Genomic DNA, 22516 nt, shown 5'->3' with positions numbered 1-22516 from the left:
TTTACAGGTAGCTTGAACTGGTACCTTGCTCCATATTGGAGTGATTTCAAACATGCTTATTTCCATCAATCACCTGGACTAAAAAAACGTTAGAAAAATAGAGTCCATGTTGGGGTAGAAAAAAAAGAAGCTTACCAAACTTCGCTGATGTTCTCATGAGTCACAGCTCATGTAGACTGCTGTTGCGGCTGCTGTAAACCCATCGCACAGAGCTACTTTTTACACAAATCCAAACTCCTTAAACCCTCTGTTGTTATGCGCACAATAAAGTCAGTCACATAAACGTAAAGCAATGATAATTTGAATTTAATGTGGTTTTATTAGTTGAGCTTATTAAAGAGTTGCATGCTAATAAACAGACAAGCAGATGATGGTACAGAAGATGGAGTCTCACCCAGGACTCCAGTAGTTCCTGTTTTGTAGCCACTCACCAGTGACAGTCATAGTGGTTTTAAGACTCTTTTGGGGCATCAGACCCACAGTGGTTATATTGTGCACTGCATTGTGGGATTTTCAGCAAATGACACAGAGACACGCACCAAATGGGGGAGGGCAAATATCAGTGACCTCTGTCTGCTATGACATCATTGCATCTACAGCACCACCTCACCTTCCTCCTTTTATTCACTCTCGTTCCATCATTCTCCCCATCGTCCATCTCCTCTCCTGTCAAAATCCCATCTAGTTTTAGAAGTGCTACTTGTCCTCCTTCTCCTACTCCGCTCTTATTCTGTCCTTCCCTATGGGACCCTCCTAAAGTGTGACAGTAACAGCCCCTTCCTCCCTTCCCCTCCCTTCCTCCTCCTCCTTGCCCGCTGTACTGTTAAATCCTGTCAAAGACAGCGTCTTCTCCTGTCTCCACCCTGTCTTCTTTCTCCTTCCATCTCGACAGTGTGGAGGCTTCCTGCCCTCTGCTCCTCCTCTAGTCTTCACGTGTTGACAGGTTGTAAATATACCTCCCTCCTCCTCCTCGTTTAACCTCTTCCAATGGAACCTGAATCCATCAAACGCGACAGTCTGTAAAAAAACCCTCTCTTTTCCTCTCATACCTACCTTCTTTGTCACTTCTTTTCCTCTTTCCACTGATTTTTCTCCTCTTTTCTTCCTCTCCTCTGCCTTTCATCTTTCATCACATCTGTAGAAGTGGGGAGTCTATCAAAGCTTGACAGGGTGAGAAAGCCCCCCACACACACCTTGTACATACCTCCTGTCAGCTATAACTGACCTGTATATCACACTGACACAGAGAAACACACTTCCTAACCTCGAAAACCACATTACAAATGCTTCCCTACATTTAATTGTCTGCAAGTGTTAAAGGAGCTCCATGGGTCTTGATGGTAAAGGAAGAGAACAACCACGAACAACGGAGGACTGGTGATAGTGATGGACAAAATACAGACTTGGATTAATCAAATACAGTGAATATTGGCCAGAAACGCAAGTCCACGTGAAGATTAATGTTGCTCTGTATGTTCGATGACCAAATAAGTTAATGAGCTAGCAATAAGTTGCTAACAAGTTCGTCATATTAGCAGAAAAGGTGATCATATCAGTATTGTTTTGTTTTAGTTTCAATGGATTCAAGTTTTCCTATCATGGCCGTCACTGTCCGTTGTAAAAAGGTTTATTTTAATAACATTTGGTTTCACATCGAACCTGGCAGTCATACTGAAGTATGTGATGGACTGCATGAGATGTAAACCCCCAAATTCACAACGTGTTGATAAAACTCACCTAAAAGCAGTTCACCAGCCTACATAAATAACAGACATAAGGAAGAATATTCCTGACCCTTGACCTTTTCTTTCACTGGCATGTGATTGCTCAACACTTTACGTGACTCACGTGAGCGTCTTCTGGTCTGATCTCTGGTTTACGTGATTGGCCAGTGCTTTGTGATGTCAGGCTGCGGGGCTCGGAGAGTTGACTCTGGTTCAACATTTCTGGGACGTGCAGCTGCGGCTCCAGCCCCTGCAGCTAAAACACACTATACTCATTCAAATGAGTGCGAGAACAGGTGGGTTTCGTTTTAAACCAGCCATAAGCAGTTGCACGCTGTCAGAACTCAGACATGACTGTGATATAACTAACTGTATGAAATTAGTCGGCTCTTGAACACACATTATTAGTACAGCAGCTACAACGGCTGCAAATCAATACAATGTAAGTTGACGTCGCTGCTCTCGAACAGTGGGGCTGCACTGGTCATTTTGGGATCAGGTTCTGTTGTTCAGGCTTGTTGTTGCTTCTCTGTGCATTCTGCTTTCCTGCGTTCTGCTTACAAACACATTATCACGCTGTCAAAAAGGAAGCTGCTGCTCCTTTATGATGGAATAAACTTTGACAGAAGTGTTCCTGTCAGAAATCGCCTGCATGCTTTTGTGTGTGTGTGTGTGTGAGAGAGAGAGAGAGAGTGAGAGAAGGAGTGTTATAAGCTCCACACTGTAATTCAACTGAGGCGAGCAAATGACCATTGAGCTGGTGCAGACCCACAATGCACTGCAATGCAATAATGAAACGCAGCGGCATGGATAACCACTCCCCCATGGAAAATGTGATCACTGCCGATCTCGCTCGCTCTCTTTGATCCCGTCAGTGAGTTCAGCTTCTCTGGTGAATCTCAATTACAGACACACAGCATGAAGAAAAGAGGGAATCTAGAAAAGGAGAGGGACATGGAGGGGGTTCGTACAAGACCCGGGGAAACAGGGATAATGAGACAAACTGGGGGAAATGGAAGTATGTTAGCGGTCAGTAATGTTATGGTAGCTGCTGGACCAAGATGAAACCAAGATTCATTAAACACCAACACGCATGTAAGAGGAGGGAATGATTCTTCACTTCTGAAGCCCAGTCCAGGATTGGTAGCTGCTGACAAACAAGTATTCTAGACCACTACGTTTGGTTCCAGCTGATTCTGATCAATCTGTTCAGGCTGTTACTGGATCCAGCTGACATGGTGGGTTCAGCACAAACCTGGTGATTAACAGCTCAGTATTTGTGACAGTCATGGCAACTGACTCAACTTGGTTGTTGATTTGTATTTTCTTGTGCAATCAAACAGGGGGAAAAAAATTCAAACTGCAAACAAAAAGATATGCTTCTTGGGAGGCTGGAAAGTGTGGCTGGATACATATATATATATATATATATATATATATATATATATATATATATATGTTCATGAAAATTCCAAACTTTTCTTTGTGAATGTTTTGTTTGCTGTATGAGAAGCTGCTGAAAGATGTGAGACACATCTCTATTGACCAGGCTTGACTGGAGGGACAGCCTGGCTCGACAGAGATGTGTGTTCTATCTTTCCTGCCCACAAGTCTCAGCACAAAGGGAAACAAAACATGTGGATCTTTTTTTTTTTTGATTTTTTTTTTTTAAGATAGTTTGGGTTGCAGTGTTTGCTATCTATTCTGTTTAATTGCTGCTACAAGAGCTACATCATGGGTCACGTCATCGCTTAGAACAGTGTTTTCAGACAAGACTGTGTCCATGAGTGTGACCAAGAATGACCTCTCGGACTGATGCCCTCCCACTAGCCATAAATTACTACTTTACTGACATCTTAAACGCTAATTTTCAGGTTCTGTTTGTTTTAACAAATTCAGAGCTTTGGGCTTTTCTACAGGATTTTTTTTAAAATGGAAAAGGTTGCTCTGGATGCAAATTAAATTCTATTATCTTCCCACTGTTGGACCCATAACAACAGACTGACTCTTTTCCCAGCAGGGTTTCAGTTCAGCCTTGTATCTGTTGTGTTGAATTGTCACCTAAATTCTGTTTCTACTCTGGGTTTTTATTCATGGTAGCACATCCTCTCAGTTACCTCCTTGTAGCTGGAAACGCTGCAAGCCCAACAAGGGTGCTATAATGCAACTGAATGACTAAAACCTGACAATTTACATCTCGTTTTCAGAGGAGCAAAATAAAGAGGAGGAGGTGGAGGAAGAAGAGGCGCTAACAGGGAAGGACGAAGAAGAGAGGCGGATTGCTGAGATGGGCCGTCCCATGCTGGGAGACCACGTCAAACTGGAGGTCATCATAGAGGAATCATATGAGTTCAAGGTAAAACCGCTGATTGAACGTTAACCTCCTTCGATGGAAGTTACTCCCTGGCATTCCGTTCTGTGTGTCTGGGAATGAAAAACGCACTACAAGATCTGTCTATTCACATCAGTCACTGTGCAAAAAAATACTCCAGGACATTGGGTAAAATTGCACACCGAGGACAACCCACAACTGACTGGTTTTGATTGCAGAACTTTAATTGTTACAGATGCGTCAAAAGACAAAAATATGCACATCTGCACAACACAAAAACCTCCTCCCTCACAATTTCTTCTCACGTCCTCTCAAACTTTCACAGTACATTCAGGAACTAATTGTGCGGTACTTCTCCCACGCAGACTCACAGTACAAGTGTAGATGTAATTACCATGCATGTTACATTTTGTGTTTGAGTGTGTGTGTGTGTGTGTGTGTGTGTGTGTGTGTGTGTGTGTGTGTGTGTGTGTGTGTGTGTGTGTGTGCGTGTGTGTGTGTATCTGTGCTGCCACTCCACCTATACACTCACTCTTCCAGTACACTAATAACACACAGTAAAAGCTTGCCACTTCACAGGATGCTATACTTTGTCAAGTAGCTTTCTACATTTTTGTGTGTGTGTGTGTGTGTGTGTGGGGATCCTATAGTTATCTGAAGTACTGTCCATTGGAAGATTAGTGGAGTACAACAGAGTGAGCTTATCTGACATAACAGAGTTGAAGTGGACTGAAAGTAAAAAGAGTGAAGGCGAGAAAGGGGAAGTTGCAGGGAAGTTGAAAGTTCACTCAGAAGTTAGAAGTTTCCTTTTAAATCTTGACTTGATTCAAACAATAAGAACAGTGATTCAATAAAAAGAAAGGAAGTAACAAAGGCAGCTCTTGCTAAATGTTTTCAAAAGATAAGATTTGCTAATTCCGGTGAAAAGGGTATAACAATAGTCAGGATGTGATAAAGTGTTATATTTTTTGAGCGAAACAGTCAGCCCAAGATACCAGAATTAAAATTAATTTGGGTAGATTTAAACAACGTTTGGCAGTAGTGGAACCATAAAACTCAACAGGGGTGTAACAGTAAAGAACAAAAAGTGTTTTGTGACGCGGAACATTGCGACCGAAACATCAACACGGTCTCTGTTTCAGAATCGTAAAAACTGAATATGACAGAAGCCCTGAGTGCTCATGCTATTTCATTTATTTTTCAACTAAGACCATTATCTTGAGATCATGCGTTACCTTGCCCTAACAACTTCATTTCCACCTACTAAAGGGTTAATGTAGCTCTTCAGCTTCAGAAAACAAAAGAGCATCTTTTCCATTTTCAAGGGGCAGTTGCGAAGAGCTCAGAAGTGTGTGTGTGTGTGTGTGTGTGTGTGTGTGTGTGTGTGTGTGTGTGTGTGTGTGTGTGTGTGTGTGTGTGTGTCCTGTTCTGTGGATCACACCTGATGTCGGCCTTCCAGATCCCTGTCATGACTGTCAGGGCTGATTCATAACTGAGCAGTAAATAACTAACTCAGCCTGCAGCAGCTGCTGTGTGAAGCAGAGACAGAGAGAGAGAGATGAGACAGTTGGTCAACCTCTCATCTTTGGCTGCTATAAAACCAGATCGCCTGCTCTGATATGGTTACTGCAGCAAGTAGAGCTACGCATTTACTCTTTGGCGACGCTTGTGTGTCTCTGATAGAAAAACAGGGCAGGCAGGGCGCTGGGAGAAAGCACTTTTATGATGAGAGAAGTTTTGTTTCTATGGCAACAACATCTAGACATATAAGACTTCTATGTTTTACCTCATGTTTGTCATTGATTTTCACAGTGAGCTCTAAGTGAAATACTTTGAATGGATGAGCTGAGTAATGGGTATACAGAGAGAGAAGAATATTTGAAGGCCATGAGATGTAACTTATTCCCTCACTTCAGTTTTTAATCTGCCAGCAAAGGCAGCCACCGTCAGGGTTGTTAAACATTTTCACAACTCTGTGATAAACCCGGCTTCAGCGCTGCGATTATGAAAAATTTGAATGTATCATAAGGAAGATCAAAGCCTTCATATTCAGTTTCAAAAACTTGTTTCCTTCTAAGTGCATCCATTCTTTGTTTTAATCAGCACTTGAATGAGGGTTGGTGTTATTAAAAACCCTTCATTTCAGACAAAAAGCTGAGAAAAAGGCACATTTAAAGCAATTTTCAAACATAAAATTGAATTGGTATATTGAATTCACTAACTCATTTTGGGTTTATTTTTCTCTCTCACACATTTGGTTACACATTTGGTTACTGTATCAAAAACACACAATCGTAGATGGCCTAGTGGAGCTCCACCCAAACACTCAGCGCATCCTTTTGCCTCGTCTGCCCAACTGAAGAGCTCCAGAGTCAGGCTGGTGCAGTACCACAGGCCTCCTGGTGAACCGCATCCTCCATCCATCTGCACCCACCATCCTCCACTCTCAGAGCTTCTCTCCACCTCTTTTTGGACTGAAACATGCAGAATTCTATCACAAGGGTAGCAACAGAGCCCTTTACCCCCTCACTGTGATAACACTGAGTTAAAAGGCCAAAGATATAATTAGTTCCCTAAGTTAAGTTATTTTATATTTTGTAGCAAGTTGTATTTTGGGTCCATGGACTGTTAAATTGAGGGCCCAGGTTGTATGTGTGGCCGCAGTAATATCCCCAGTTTTTTCCTCTCTCTATCTCTCTGGCCATTCCAGGGCTTCCAATCAGTTATCAATGAACTCGTATCTGAGGGGCGGGGCTTGTTGACTCTTCAAGATTTGTAGTTATGAATGAGTCAGCAATCAATCAGTCAAATAAATGAATCACAAAGAGCGTTCCTGTTCGCTCTGTCGCTGTTAGGATAAAGATATCTTGCTAATCATCTTGTTCAGGTGCTACGTTTCATTTTTTCATCGTTTCATCCCAGTGCTCCTCAGTGTGCTGCCTTCACTTCTGTGACAGAGAGCTGGTCGTCTTTCATTGTGATTGCAAGCACAGCAACCCTGTGCCCTGTGCCACGGCATGATAGTGGCGCTGAACAAAGTGTGTGTGCAGTGCAGTTTGGCAAGTGCGTGCATGCATAATGGTGGACATTAATTCTAGGTGAAGTGCAACTGCAACTCTACAAAGAGTTTTAAAAAATCTGGCTGCGTCGTTATTATGAATCCTCTCCTCTGAGTCCTTTTTTTGGTTTTGTACTGAGATGACCAGCCCGTCCCACTGGTGACCTCATGGCTTCTCCGGCCACCTGATCTATGATCATTATAAACAGTGAGAGGAAATGACCTTTTGTCTCTGTAATAATTGCTTGTCTCAACGTAAGAAGACAAATGATCTTTTTATCACAGGAAAACTACCGTAAAACCTTAAAAGAATAATTACATGCGTAGCCATCCATACTATGGATGACTTAACCTTCAATCTTTCATTGTTCCTCCATTTTAGTTTCATCATGGCCTCCAAACCCCCTTTCATTTCAAAGGACTAATATTATTTTTTCATTAATTTCTTCAGAAAAATCTTTGGCAGATTGATATAATACTTTAAAAGTCTCACACGCACACACACACACACACACACACACACACACACACACACACACATACACACATATCACAAACCAATTAGCCGAGCTGTGGGATTGCGCGTACATCCCCTTTCTCTCGACTTCATCTACTTCAGAAGGAAACTGGGATGCTAATTGTGTTGAATGAATCTGAGGGGTGTAAATCCTACCTCACTCCTGCCGCACACACACGCGCGCGCACACACCCCAGCAGCTGTACTCATCCTATTGAGTGTCGAGTCTTTAATGGTACTGTACCAGGTTTTTGTAATTTCATCTCTCTGATTCTCCCTAATGCTGTTACTTTTGCCTTCGTTGTTTGCTATTTTTACAGCGTAAGAACATGACCACAGCTTACTAAACCAAGCCTTTATTTCGTAGGCACATAATTGCATGCAGGAAAAAGATAATTATGCTGTGACCACCGCATTCATATGCAGGAAACAGTGGGCAGCGTTATGTAATTCCTAGAAATAAAATTATTAAAGCACCAGCGGGAGGAAACGGTGTCATTTTTGAAGTCATGCTGCTCTTTTTGCAGGGAATAAAGAGCCAGAGCGAATGTAACTTCCTTCTGACAGTTAAGACATTTCAACTCTTCCTGGAATCAATTTTCAACTTATAATGCACTGAAGTATCTCTTGTATGCTCTGTGCACAATTGGGGAGACTGATTGAATCCATGGAAGTGAGGAATAAGTAGATTTTTCCAGCCAGAAAAAATTGTATGTTTAAGATCTCCTCCCCATCCGCACAAATACTGCAGGAAAAAATAACTCATAATTGGTGGATTTAAATAACGCCCCCTACTCCTCTCCCTCATCCACATTACATGAATACACAAATGTTTAACTGCTCGACCCACAATAGCTCCCACACCATCCATTCTCACTGTCTGTGACCTGGAGGATTGCAAGTTCCAGGTTTTACTTTTGTAGGTTGACGTTTGGATCAGAATCACCTCAAAAATATTTGTGACGTCACAAATCATGCTCGTGGAACTGCCTCTCAAAATCGGATTTTCCCTTACTAACTCTCACAAACAAGAAGAAAACACATTTCTGACTGGAGAAGGGCTTATGGGGTATTTTAGTATTTTCCAATATCAAGATGTCATCAGTAAATTGATTGGAATACTCCCATCTTTTCTCCTGTCAAGCGACTGGACTTCAGCCTGAACATTTAGTCAATGTCTTGTTCTGGAAAATGAGGATTTTTATTAAATTAAATGTTGGCTTTCACCTTGTTGCACATTTATTTCAATTGTCAGTACATCTCAGTAACACTGCAGTTTAAGAAGTTGGAATTATGTCAGTTATTTGATGGATCAGGTTCTTTTGGGTTAACACTCAACAGCAACAGTAAAGGTGGGAAAATATTGGTGCAACAACATATTGTGATACTTCCTCCTGGGATATATCAGGATACACCGGCATGAGTATTGCCGTAATGCTGTATTGTGATGGGCAAAGTACCGTGATTGTAGTTGTGTTGTGATGGTGAGTTAGTCTACGTTTCCGACCACTCGTGAAGAGGAGGCTGGTTGGTTCTATCAAATCCTCATTGTCATCTTCTGTCCTTCAACAGAACACAGTGGACAAGCTGATAAAGAAAACCAATCTGGCTCTGCTGGTAGGAACCAACAGCTGGAGAGACCAGTTCATAGAGGCCATCACTGTGAGCGCAGGTAAGAACCACGGTGGACATGAGTGTGTGTGTGTGTGTGTGTGTGTGTGTGTGTGTGTGTGTGTGTATTTGTATGAACAGCTGCATCATCTCGTGGTTTTCTTCTGTTCTCGTAACCTGAACATATTAAAATCCTCATGTTGAACGTGTGTGTGTTTGTATGTGTGTGCAAGTTCAGTGATGCAGATTACACCTGGCCAGGTCTCGCTCGAAAAAGAGATCACCTGATCTCAAGTGACTACCTGGTAAAATAAAGGTTAAATAAATAAAAACACCAGATAATGGCCGTCTGTGTGGAAAATGAAGCGAGGTGTGTGTGCGAGTGTGTGTTTATGGCTTTTAATACAGGAATATGTCCCGGCCTTGTGTGCACAAGTTTCACATTGCTCTATGGATAGATGTTATATCCCAATGAAAAATGTTAACATGAAATTGAAAATGCACAGTGAAGAAGGAGAAGTAAAAGAACAGAAAGAGAGAGAGAATAGAGGCAACAAGCCAAGGTTAGTACAGAGACAGTAAAAATAGCAAAACAAGGTTGGAGAAATGGAAAAATGCTTTATTTTTTCTGTCATTGCAAAAATCTTCACAGTTCATTGGTTGTTAGTGGTTACTTCCCTCTGGAGGCAACAGTACTTTACTGCAGCTCGCCAGTGGGAGAAAAAAAACATTTTGTTGTCTACTGCTGTGGTGCTTTTACTTCAAAACTCACCTTTCAATCAGTGATAAAAAGTACTTTCCTCAGATTGAAAATCCAACAAGTGGGTAATGAATGCCATGACTTATTGATGTTTATGAGGTAGATGCCATCTAGTGGCAAGGAGGCCGGTTTGGGTCTCAGTTGAGTCCCAAACACCAGACGGTGCTGCAGGTGACCCCTGGCTGACCTCTTCTCTTCAAGGATGCTGCAGCAGGAGGCAGCTGTTCACTTCCAGTTTTCAGCTGCAAGGCAAAACTATAACTGACTTTGTTCTTACCTGCTGCTGCTGCTGCTGCTGCTGCTGCTGCTGCTGCATGAAGGACAGGAGTATGACAAGAAGTCAATATACAACCCAAACAGAGCAAAGTTGCAGACTGATTATTATTATTGTTCTCTGCAGTCAAACTTATAGAGAACCTGAAATGGTTGGATTTGTTTGTGGGGTGTTACTTCTTTAAAGACAGGGCTGGTAATCAATATTTGGAGATAATGGAAAAATAATTGGACAAAAACAAAATGTGCTGCTGCTGCTGCTTTCTCTGACACTGTGTTGTTTTTTGGTTTTTTTATTAGAGCTTTATTTTCTGGTCAGCCCCAAATAACTATATGCCTTCAAATAACTGTGTGTGGGTTTGTGTGTATGTGTGTATACTTTGGTTAACCAGCCTTTGTTGGCGAGCTGATGCCATTAATGGAAAGGCCTGTCTTCACTCTCTTATCTAGGATTAGCTTGTCGAGGCTGACAGAGTGCTATGTGTGTTTTCCTGCTCAAAGGAGAGGGCAGCATGAAGGCAGTGAGTGCTAATAAACAAGCTTTTGTTGTCGCAGTCGCACGGACACACACACACACACACACACACACACAGCTTCATTACATTGCAATCAATTATTCCAGGGTTTCTTCATCTTTCAAACGCTCTTCCCTTTCATTCTTTGTCACATTTGTCTTTTTCCCTTCATCAGAATATTTCTTGTCCTTTGCTACCCACCCTGATACCTATCATATAATCTACCCCCCCCCCCCCCCCCCCGGCACACACTCCCCAGCACCACACACCTCTACAGGTAGCTTGCTGCCACTCTCTGTTTGTGAATTTACTCAGGTGCAACCATATGAAAGTATCAGCAGTTTTTGGCCCATGACAGGAAACTGGCCTATGTTGTTTAGAATAATAGAAGAGATCCAGAGGTACATTCTGACTCATTGGCTCTACGTTAGACCCACCTGAAAGACTGCATTTGTACAGTGCTTCTCGACTCTGCTGAAAAAATAACCCATTCTCATTCTCCCCATTCATCCATTCACACAATGTTGGCAGACAGGTCTAAGCGAGGTGCCAACTTGGCTAGCACATTCACACGCTGATGACATTATCGGAGCAATTAGAGGTTCAGTGTCTTGCTCAAGGACACTTCAACGCGGTCTCTGGCGGCGATTGAACCAGGATCACCATAATCCCAATCCAAAAACAGACACGTCATGGCAATCAGGTAATGTCTCAGTAATAAAAATTCATGAATGACTTCAGGACCACTTTATGATTGCCACTGCAGTGCTTGGTGGTGTGTCTCAGTTCTTGGACCCCCCTGTCGTTCCATGTGCCCACGAACATCAAAGGCAGGGAGAGCAGTGTTGTGTGTGTCCATCAGCTGGTTTGGATCAATTCAAGTAGATATGCATTGCAGCCTGAAGATGGCGCCGTAGGCAACGTTACACATGGCTGGGGCTGCAACGGTAGAGGAAAATCTGCGTCTATCCGCAAAAAAATGAAGAGAAGTTTGAAGGAATTACCAAAGGTACTGGAAATGTTGCATGAGATCTGGAGAATATGACAAAGGTTGGCTATGTTGTTGCATCCGTGGTTTCGGGGTTTCACTCCACCATTTTGTGCGTTTTCTCTTTTCTGAAAAAGGCAAAACAGACTGAGCAGCATACCTTTCTCTCTAAACATATCCAAGCTGAATAAGATTCACAAACACACCTAACAGGTTTTTTTCCTGGTTCCCCAATTCTGAAGCAGCTAAACTGGCAGCTGATTTGCCTGACAGCTGTGAAACAACTGGAAACACGTCAACAAACTGCTCCTTTGTTTGGAGAATGAGAACAGAAGGGGAAGGATGAAGAGAGGATTTGATAAGGAAAAGAGAGCAAATGAAAGAGAGCAAGAGCATGAAAAGAAAGCAGTGGTTGATACAGTAAATTACTGCCAAAACACTGAAAAATAGATGTGTGTCATATTAATATGTACTCCGTAAATTGGACACAATAACAAAGGCAGTGTGTGCAGGTCGGTGTTTGGTTGGAGCAGCAGGGAGCAGAGAAGAAATCTCATCTGTGATCATTACCAGTATTGTCTGGCTCTTGCCTGGAGTGATTCTTCTTTTGGCTCAGTTAATTTAGTAAATGTGTGTGAAAACTTGTCCAACACCTGAAAAGCTCACTGAAATGCCTGAGAACACACTGTTCCAGTTTTTTGCAAGAACAGTGTGATTTTCCTTTGTCTTATTTAAAGATTACAGATGTGTTTGTGTGTGATGAATGCCGCAAACCTTCAAGAATGGTAGTAACACTCGTGCTTAACTCAAGAGGGTTAATGCCCTGTCAGATAAAGGTGTATAGGTGTGTGCCTGAGGTGCCCAAAATGGCTTCATGTTTGAGAAATAATACAAAACATCCACTGCAATAATCTCAGACCGTCCTGTGGGATCTGGTGCTGTGCTTTCAAACACAAAATAAACTGAACACTCATAATGAAAACACACAGAGACACATACACACCTTTATGATAAGCCCAAATTGAGACATGCTGTTACTTGGTGGCTCATTGTCACATACCCACACACACACACAGACACACACACACAGCTGGTTCAAGGTTTTGAGTGAATCCAGAGCGGCTGCCACTGATACAATGGCGGATTTAATATGCACTGATAAACTAGCTTTCCCTAATCTCATCTCTCTCTCTCTCTCTCTCTCTCTTTCTCTGTCGTCCTGCCTCCCTCTCTTTATCTCCTCTTAGAGGTTTAGATTGAAATCAAGATTATAATCACTCTAAAAGAGCCTCGGTTGCTTCATCTTGACCTAAGACATTAAGAATCTCATCCTTTTCTCTCTGTTGGAAATGTCAGATCAAGACCTCAGTGTTTGGACGCCCACAAATCTGTCGTTGCTTATCAGTGGATCAGTTAAACCCGGTAAGATTTTAGCCATGAAAAGACAAACCTGCCAGGAATTAAGCCACAGCGAACACCAAATTAGCACTGTGGACATGCACATGAAATAACATTCACTTCAAAGCAAGAAACCTGCATTTAGCCAACTGTGTTTGGAAATTTCAGGGGACTTTTGGGAGACAGAGAGAGTTTATGTGTGTTCATCGGTTCGGTGTGTGACGAGCCTCATAATTAGGCAAACAGCTGGGTAGAAGCGAATCTTGATTGAAAAGTCTTAAAACTGCATGTCGCTAAAGAGCTGCTGAAGTTGCTCTCATTTCCTTACGTGACAAGAGAGACCATCATATGGACTGTAGGCGTGCTTGACCACGCCCATAGATGGGAAGTAACGCTGTACAAATATTTTATAAGGGTAGATTTTTCAGGTCCCTTTACTGACATTTAGGACTTATTTTTCTGACACCTTTTTGTCTTTTAATCCCAACATTTTAACACACATCAAACATGATGTTGGTGGCGTGTCAGGAAAGGAAGAGTAGCACCACAGGCGGAGTAGAAAAAAAACGTAGTCTTGTACTTCATAAGTACATTTGAGAGCATGTACTTTTTCAGTTTTACTTGAGTAAATAGACTGAATTAGCACTTATTTTACAACATGTTATGTGCCTCCTCGTGTGTGTGTGTGTGTGTGTGTGTGTGTGTGTGTGTGTGTATGTTTGTGCGTGTGCAGTTAAGTGATGCATATTGCACCAGATAAGGTCTGTCTGCAAAATGAAGCGATGTGATTTCATGTGTGCGTGTGTCTGTGTGTGTGTTTATGGTTTTTAATGGTCCCGTGAACATGGTCTGGCCTCGTATGATGACACACCTTTCACACACACACTCACAGGTGTGTTATATAGAGCGTGATGATATCGAAGTCTCATGAGGAGGGAGACGGAGACAGAAGACAGGTAAACAGAGATAAGGTGTCCCATTATCCCAGCAGAGATGAGCAGAGATGCAGCCTTCCCCCAACATGTATGGCGAGTGTTCCTGCACTGAACAAAACACTGACAAAAGATGAAACACACTCTTCTTTTGATATCATTGTGGACTCTTCTATTTTTTTAAACTTTATGGCTTGAAAGTTTTGAAATGAATTTGGTCAGCATTTGTAGTGTCAGTGTATTTCTTGCTTTATTTTGAAATGTATCTCTTCTGTTTGTGTTTTTTTTCTTTACCTCCTGCTCTTTCTGTCTTCACCTGTGTCCCATCAGTTCATCAGTGTCCTCACCTGTCTCTCTTTGTGGGATTTGTCCAGTTTTTGTTGATTTCTGTCTGTCTTTGCCTGCTCAGACTCACTTGTCAGACATTTAGGCTGTCCATTCATGAGTGCCATGTACCAAAAGATTCCCCGCCCACATGAGCTCACCAGACAAAACAAAAGGAAAGAAAAATTATAGACAAGAGCAATGACAGAGAGAGAGAACAAAGAACAAATAATACATCTCCATACATGTCAGTGTCAAACAAAGTCAGCAGTAAACACAATTTTTCTCCTTGAACATCACTGCTAGAAAACACAAGTATATATAAGTCACAGAATGTGTCTTGCAAATATCAAACATAGAGCCTTCCTACGCAGGCCATGTGCTTTTAACACAAACACAGCCTCTCTTCATCTCTATTAAAGGCTGCATTTATCACAACATTCTGCAGACATTTTTAAAGCTAGTCTGTATCTGAGGTTGTGATATCATGGAGACTAAAACAAAAAGTGCATTTGCTTTTCAACCCTTCCAGGTGGAATAGTTAACACTTTCTATTTGGCTCTGGAATCAAATCAGCATCCTGTTTCCAGTGGGTCTCCTGGGCTTTCAAGTTCCCAGCTCTTTGGTTCCTGTCTGCTTCTCCTACCGCCATCAACACATGAATGACACTGAAAAAAATTATTTCTGTACATCTCAAGCTGCTTCCTGTCACTGGATCTAATGTCTCATAGATTTTTGATTATTCGTGCCCAGAAATGTCACATGCAGAACAACATTTCTTAGGAACATATTCCTGTTGAAGAGGTGTAAAGGAACAGGCAGAAAGAAATGGAAAAGATGGAGGGGAAAAAAATCAATGTAAAGGAAAATCGAGACGGGGGAGGGGTGTATTAAGACAGAGCGAGAGAAAGCATGAAGAAAGTGAGAGAAAAGATTGATGTGCAAATAGTCCACAGTTCACTGCCCTCTAATTACAGAGTTTACACAACGTTGTCCATCACCTTCTATGTGTGTGTGTGTGTGTGTGTGTGTGTGTGTGTGTTTGCGTGTGTGTGTGTGTGTCCCCTACCAAGGGAAAGTGTAGGAAATGTAGGGGTTCATGGTTAAACACTGTAAGTTTACAGAGGAATTACCTGCTAGGTACAATGACCACTGTAATGCTCACTGGAGGATTTCTTGTTGATATTAATACTAATTAATACATTAATGAAATATATATATATGGTAGTTCTGTTGGAAGGTAAATGTCAGACGTTTTAAATCAATGTTTTCCTGTTCATGTCATAGTGTGAATGAGGCTGATGGAGCAAACAAAACCCCTGGTGTAGTGTTTGTCCTGGACATCCCCAAAATGAAAGCTAGTTCAGACTGTAGCTTCAACTGAAACACTAGAAACATCGAGCCTGCATCATCAACCAGTTAGGGGCTCAGAATCTTGCTCAGTTGCACTTCAACCTGGTTTCGTGTTGCACGGAGCTAAAGAGCTACAAAATGGCCCGCCCAGAGAAGGAGGTTCCGGCGCTATGTTGCATGAACAAATGTCATCAGGCTCGGTCTGACAATCTGGCACTTGCAGATGGGCTCGCCCACCTAGCGGGGCACAAGTCAACCACCAGCACAGGTTTTTCTATGTGTTTATATATATGTTCATATTTGAGGTGACCATAACTCTCTAGGTGGGAGTATTGCGGTCTGTCGATATGCTACTCTGTCAATCCTGTGTTGTGAACATACTGGTGAATTTATTTGTAATTATTGTGCTGTTGGCTTTGAGTGTTTTCTTGTTTAAAATTCTGTGGGAAGATTGAAAAAAAAAATGCCAATGCCTGAATTTTATTCCCACTCTGACCCTGAGTGTGAATGATAACAGTGCAAGCTCTCTCACTTCAGCAGAAGAGAGGAAATTAATCAGAGTCGGACAGCACAGTCTTTACATGCCCACACAGTCCTCTGACAAGATCTAATCAGGCAAATAAGTGAAAACACTTGTGGAGGTGGAGCGGAGATGTGGAGGTCTTTAAGTGATCGTAAGTGCTCACTGCTATTTTCTATCATGAGTGATTGGTTGGAAATATATAGACTCTTAATATTCACTGCTAAACCCCAAAGATTCAAGACGTGCATCATCTGCAGAGCGCGTCTGTCGCTGGTGAGGGTAAAGCCAGTCGATGAACATGCCAGTTGAATTAATTATTTCAGACTTGAATCAAAGTTTGGGAGAGCAATTGAAAGCGCTAATGACTGGCTCGGACACCCCCCGCAGAATCACGTTTGTCCTGTATGGATTTGTGATTAGAAGATGTCTGACAGTGTGGGAAAATTGTAGCAGCAACAACTAGACAAATACTTGAGAGCTGGGGGGGAAAAAACAACTGAAAATGCCAGCTTTTCTGTTCAACCACCACATCTAGATTCACCTTGGGTGTCCACGGCTTTGGACAGAAGTCTCCGTCAAATGAACATGTGTTACAGCAACTCTCATTGTGCTGCAGTTCACGTCACCACCTGTCTGTCAGCTGTAATTTGTCTCTTTCATACACTGAAGGACATTGAATTATTGACTCACTCGGTCCCTGATGATCTAATTGATTTATAGACTGACCGAGTGATTTGCTTGTCAAAAGACGAGTGACTGGTTCATTCCATGATGGACGGAGTGTGACAACTGCTCATACAGAGCTTCTGACAGGGCACAAATAGACCAGATAAATGTTAGAGTTGTTACAGACATTTATTTTTCCATACCAACTCCAAGATTGGGCTTGGTTATGATTTTTTTTTGTCAGTGTGGTTTTGCAGAGTGGCAGCGTTCAGCTTTTATAAGGCAAGTAAAGCTTCGGGTTTCTTGAAATTGGCACAACTATCACAGCTTGTTCTGTTTTTGGTTTCAGTGCACCAGAGCAGCGATTGGGAAAGGCAGATCCATATCCTGCTATCGAGACAGTCAGCAGCTAATGTTAGTTTGATTTCAAAACTTCCTCAAATCGATACCCTCCAAATGGTTGTTGTTGTTTGTTTGTTTTCAGCGACCGTGTCCTTGTGTCACTCAAATACAGTGTTCACAGTACAGAAATTACCTGGTCTGCAAATGTCGGCCTGCCTGAACCCAAAAGGCTCTGACCCAGAACCGAGTGAAACCCAGGATCCAGACCCTTGCAGAGCATGATGACCATGTGGAATACACAGAACCGATCCGCACCGATTTCATAGCTAATTTGCTTTTACCAAGTTCACATGAATGCATAACTTGCAGCAGCAGCAACGTATCACGATGAAGGGAGGAGTCGTTGACTATAAGAAAGCAGTCTAATGTGTCTGTCAACTGTTTGTTTGAAGCTCTCTGGGGTTGCTGGTGTGTGTGTGTGTGTGTGTGTGTGTGTGTGTGTGTGTGTGTGTGTGTGTGTGAGCAAGAGAGAGAGACAAGCTGGCAGGACTAGTGGAACATGAATATAAACATGAGCATGTCAGCATGAGTTCTGACAGACAGATGTGCGCGCACACAAACACACAGCTGTCACAACACAGTTAAAGACCATGTTTGTTAGTTGAGGCTACCTTCATTTGGCCAAGGAACATAAGAGCATCAAGAAACTGCAAAATTAAAATTCACAGATTCAGAGTGGGAAGAGTATTTTTAACAGGACAGAAGAAACCTTGAAGATTATCGACACCTCCTCAGAAAAATGAAGGAAGGTTTAAAGGACCTGCTGGCTCTCAAAGACCTGCATTCAAGCATTTTATGTCTGAGACTCAAATGTAGTTGTCAGTGTCAAAAAAATGACTAATGAGAAGCAAAAATCTGGGGCTGCATTTGAAGATGATGTCTGTCTTTCTCCTTGGCTGTCTACCATGTGATGTTTCCCATAGTGCATTTGGTGTGATGCTCTCGCCTCAGAGTCTGAGCATGCATCGTTGTGTGAGGGCATCTTTTTATGTTATACATACCAAGCATTCCTGAGTCTGCTCTCTTTCAAAGTGTGTCCTCTGTGTCTTCTCTTCTTCTTGTGTGTGTGCGTGCGTGCGTGCGTGCGTGCGTGCGTGCGTGCGTGCGTGCGTGCGTGCGTGCGTGCGTGCGTGCGTGAGTCTGGTTATATGACATGAATTGACCAGTCTCTCCCTCTTTCTCCATAATGGAAAGCAATCTGGGGGCATGGTTTTAGAGGTCTGAACAGCTCTGGGTTTCTACACAGGAACTTGTTGGGACACAGTGTGTGTTTTTGTGTGTGCATTTGTTGTTGTGTAAACAGGCAGCAGTGTGACTGATTCTTGCGAGTCCCCTTTGCTCCGACCACAACGCTTTCTCACTCCATCCCAAATCAGCGCCTGTTCACTCGCCCTTCACCGTGAATGTCAGTCTGCATGAAGTGTGGCGCTGTAAGGCAGGGTGCCCCTTATTGACACTTTCATCACCATTGACAAGTTTTTATGGCCATCGTTGTTAATCACTGTCAGGCGTTTGAGGGCGCTATTGTACACCTCGTGAAAGAATACATCCGAAGACCAGTGAACAAGAAATGAGAGGTCCCTACAAAGATGGATGTTGTGGTTCTCCAGAGGCCCTGTTGTGCAGCACCAGCCCCACTTTGGGGCACTCTAGTAGGGCAGAGGTGCAGGGTGGACTCTCATTCAAAGTTTGATTAAAAAAACAATGATGCACTTGCAAGGAAACTTTATTTTAATGAAAATGAAGCTCTGCTCTTTCTTCAGATATGTAATCATAGCACCAAATATTCTTGAGGACTTGCCAGGGAAAATGTTCCAAAATGCTTGAGGTTGCTGTCAACTTTAAAACAAGCAAGCCATCATTTCCTCTGTTCTTGTAGTGCTGGAGTCAGAATAAAGGTGGTCGACCACCCCATTCCCAGGCCACGCCCCTTCCCCTCTCGGCCATCCCCCCTAGGCCACTCCCCCACTCTTCTACTTAAATTTAGATTCCCTCTAAGTGAACACAAGTGGAAGGGATAGAGACTGGTTTGGGATTGATCCTCACACAACACACACACACACACACACACACACACACACACACCACATCAATACTCTCTCTCTCTCTCTTGCCAGACAGAGGTGTTGGTCCATGTTATCTATTGCTGCTCACTGCTCATGCCTAGAAACTGTGTTGTCATTGGTTAATTCAGATATGGACAGTAGCTCTTCTCTACAGGGCGGTAAGATCAAAGTGATGTGTGTGTGTGCGTGTGTGTGTGTGAGGCTGCAGGTTGTAGAGCATGTGAAAGAACAGTGAGAAAGATGAAGAGGAATGATGTGAGCGAGTGACACAGAATATTCAATTATAAAACGGCTGTATCGTCAAAATGTGACCAAGGATGAAAGGAGTGTGGAAGACGGATGCAGGGAGAGAACGACATAATTACTTTGGGTGACAGCCACATTATTAGTGTAACACCTAACTGAGCTTGTAAATCCAATCAGAGCAAGTGGAGCAGACACGTGAAGACATTCACCTGAGCTGGACCAACGGAGAGAATCCTATCAGCCCCAGACATGGCTGCTGCTGCTGCTGCTGCTGCTGCTGCTGCTGCTGCTGCTGCTGAAGCTCACAGTTGAAATCAGACCAGTGTTTCATTCTCTCCACCATGGTGTTTAACTTGATAGTTAGATACTAATATTACTCTGCTACTGCTACTCCGCAGCGGGTGCTCGCTGGGCGCCCTTACAATTAACACACAGAGGGACATGAAATCCAAGTGAGGTGTTCATGACTTTATTAAACCATTAATTCAGCCGTTACTGAATGTGCGTAAATGAGGGTAACACTGTAAAGAGTTCTGAGTGGCATTCAGGTGCCACCGTACAGAAATAGAGTCCAGTTACAGTTATTCAGTGTGGGAGAGCTGCTGGAAGGAAAACGTCTGTGTGTGTGTGTGTGTGTGTGTGTGTGTGTGTGTGTGTGTGTGTGTGTGTGTGTGTGTGTGTGTGTGTGTGTGTGTGTTCAGAACTGACCTTCCTCTGTTCATTTATAGTTAATGATGATTGGTTCCATATGCTCACCCTTTGTAATTACATAAAGTTTACATAAATTGGTTTAATTTTGCGAGGGGCTTTGGCCCCGACTAGAGTTTATTAATTTGTTTTAATAAACACACAACTGATTTCTGGTCTGTGTTTAATGACCTATATATCAGTGTGTGTTGTAAAAGTATTGCTACTCACAACAGAAGGTCAACAGCTGCTCTCAGTTTGTATAAAGAGCCTGTGTTGTTGCATCATGACCATTGTGACCTGTCAGTCATTTACAGCATCTAATTTGTAGTTTTTAGGCTTTATCCAAAGGGATCTTATCATGACAGATATTTAATTTGAGAAAAGGGAAACATACCATGAGCGTCTGTGAAATGCAAACATTCCAACATTCGAGGAGATTTAGCTCACTTGTCATGTAGCCATTTTTTTTAGTTCATGGGATGTTAGCCTTCTGGCTAGCTAAATAGCTAAGTAGCATATCTGTCAATAATGTACCTGAAATCACTTGTAACATTGATCTCCTTAGTGACACTTGCGTGTATTCTGACAGCTGACCATGTTGCCATGTGATGTTGTTGTCGTATTATTTACTGAGAAGTTTACAAAAGGGAATGTTCGACAGTTCCAGCTGTATAAACCATCTATAGAACATTAATAATAATAATGATGATGATGATGATGATGCCAGACTGAAGAGCTCTGGTATGTGCATTTTAGTTTTTTTGCAGAACAACTTCACGTAAGAAAGGCATTTTCATTCATTTTGGCTGAAAGACTGGTAATATAACGAGGAAAGAGGGAATTACTTTCAGAGGCCATCTGGATGCTGCATTCTGAAGACTCTTTTGGTCATCAAGCAATTTCTTTTATTTCTGGACCTCTTTTTTTTCCTTGCATTGTCTCTCCAAACTCAATTCATATGTTTGGCAGGTCTAGCTTGGGCTGATGTGAGCATCTGAACGGGTCGCCAGCCTTTAGGAGTTTAAAAAAATGCATCCAGTGAAGCAGATGAAATCAATAGGACAGCTCTACTACTGGGTATTACCCGCTTTGTTTTCCTAATTTGTATGTGTGTGTATCTTCCAATCAGTGACAAATGATAGCAGACAAAATCATGGCACACACACCTACAAGCATTAGCATTCTTTTATTCAGAGTTTCAGGTGTGAGATTCGATTTAGATTTTGTCCGAATAGAATTTTGTTGAGATATGCGAGAGCCTGAATTGAGACGTATTAAATAAGACATCTTCACTTGCGTGGCTCCTCCTCGTATTGGATCATATTTGATTTGAACACGTTAGAATCTGTGACTCTAAACATCGTCCATTAATGGTTGAGTTTAACAATGGGAGGATTATTCATCGTTTACTGATTGCAGTCACTAAATATGATGGATTTTTTTTTTTTTCCATGATGTCTCCAACTGGCTTCAGGCTCAGCAAACCTGATTAGATTTGATGAGTTTCTACTGGAGTCAATATTTCTCCATTAGCATCATCGCAGCCGAATAGTTCACTGTGTCTTACATGCATGTGAACCGTCCACATTTCACTCAGGAACATCTCCCTTTACCTTTAACCTCTCTTTCCTCCCAGGTGAGGATGATGACGACGAGGAGTGCGGAGAGGAGAAGTTGCCGTCATGTTTCGATTACGTCATGCACTTCCTCACCGTCTTCTGGAAGGTTCTGTTCGCCTTTGTCCCACCCACAGAGTACTGGAACGGCTGGGCCTGCTTCGTCGTCTCCATCTGCATGATCGGGCTTCTCACCGCCATCATCGGTACGACCAACAGTCTTGATTTAAACTCATCATGAGAAGGCTTTTATCACAGTTCAAAATATGAACACAGTTAATGTTCATGTTTATTAATTACTTAAGTTCATTTCTGGTCATTCCAGGTGACTTGGCGTCTCACTTTGGCTGCACAGTGGGCCTGAAGGATTCGGTCACTGCAGTTGTATTTGTTGCATTGGGAACTTCTGTACCAGGTGAGTCAGAAACATATGTGTTCTTATGATGTGCTCTATTATTGACTCATCTCTGCGTCTGTTTTAATCATAATATCCTGCCATTGGACTTTCCGCCAGATTTAATC

The 22516-nt window shown here is 42.5% G+C and overlaps 1 protein-coding gene across 4 annotated transcripts in view; it reads left to right on the top strand.

Annotated features, from left to right (window-relative positions):
- slc8a1b (solute carrier family 8 member 1b) overlaps nt 1-22516 on the top strand; it is a 152871-nt gene that overhangs the window by 119104 nt on the left and 11251 nt on the right. For all 4 annotated transcript variants that reach the window (XM_086181500.1, XM_086181501.1, XM_086181502.1 and 1 more), the window contains 4 exons: nt 3932-4080; nt 9204-9303; nt 22015-22200; nt 22320-22409. In XM_086181500.1, the coding sequence (XP_086037626.1) occupies nt 3932-4080; nt 9204-9303; nt 22015-22200; nt 22320-22409 (525 nt within the window). The remainder of the gene's footprint in view (nt 1-3931; nt 4081-9203; nt 9304-22014; nt 22201-22319; nt 22410-22516) is intronic.

The sequence above is a fragment of the Aulostomus chinensis genome, chromosome 16 (genome assembly GCF_037954235.1).
Source record: "Aulostomus chinensis isolate RoL2024-O1b breed Wild chromosome 16, RoL_Achi_v1.0, whole genome shotgun sequence".
NCBI classification, from domain to species: Eukaryota; Metazoa; Chordata; class Actinopteri; order Syngnathiformes; family Aulostomidae; genus Aulostomus; species Aulostomus chinensis.
Note: the sequence above shows the minus strand (reverse complement) of the source record. Positions and strands in the feature narration are given on the sequence as shown.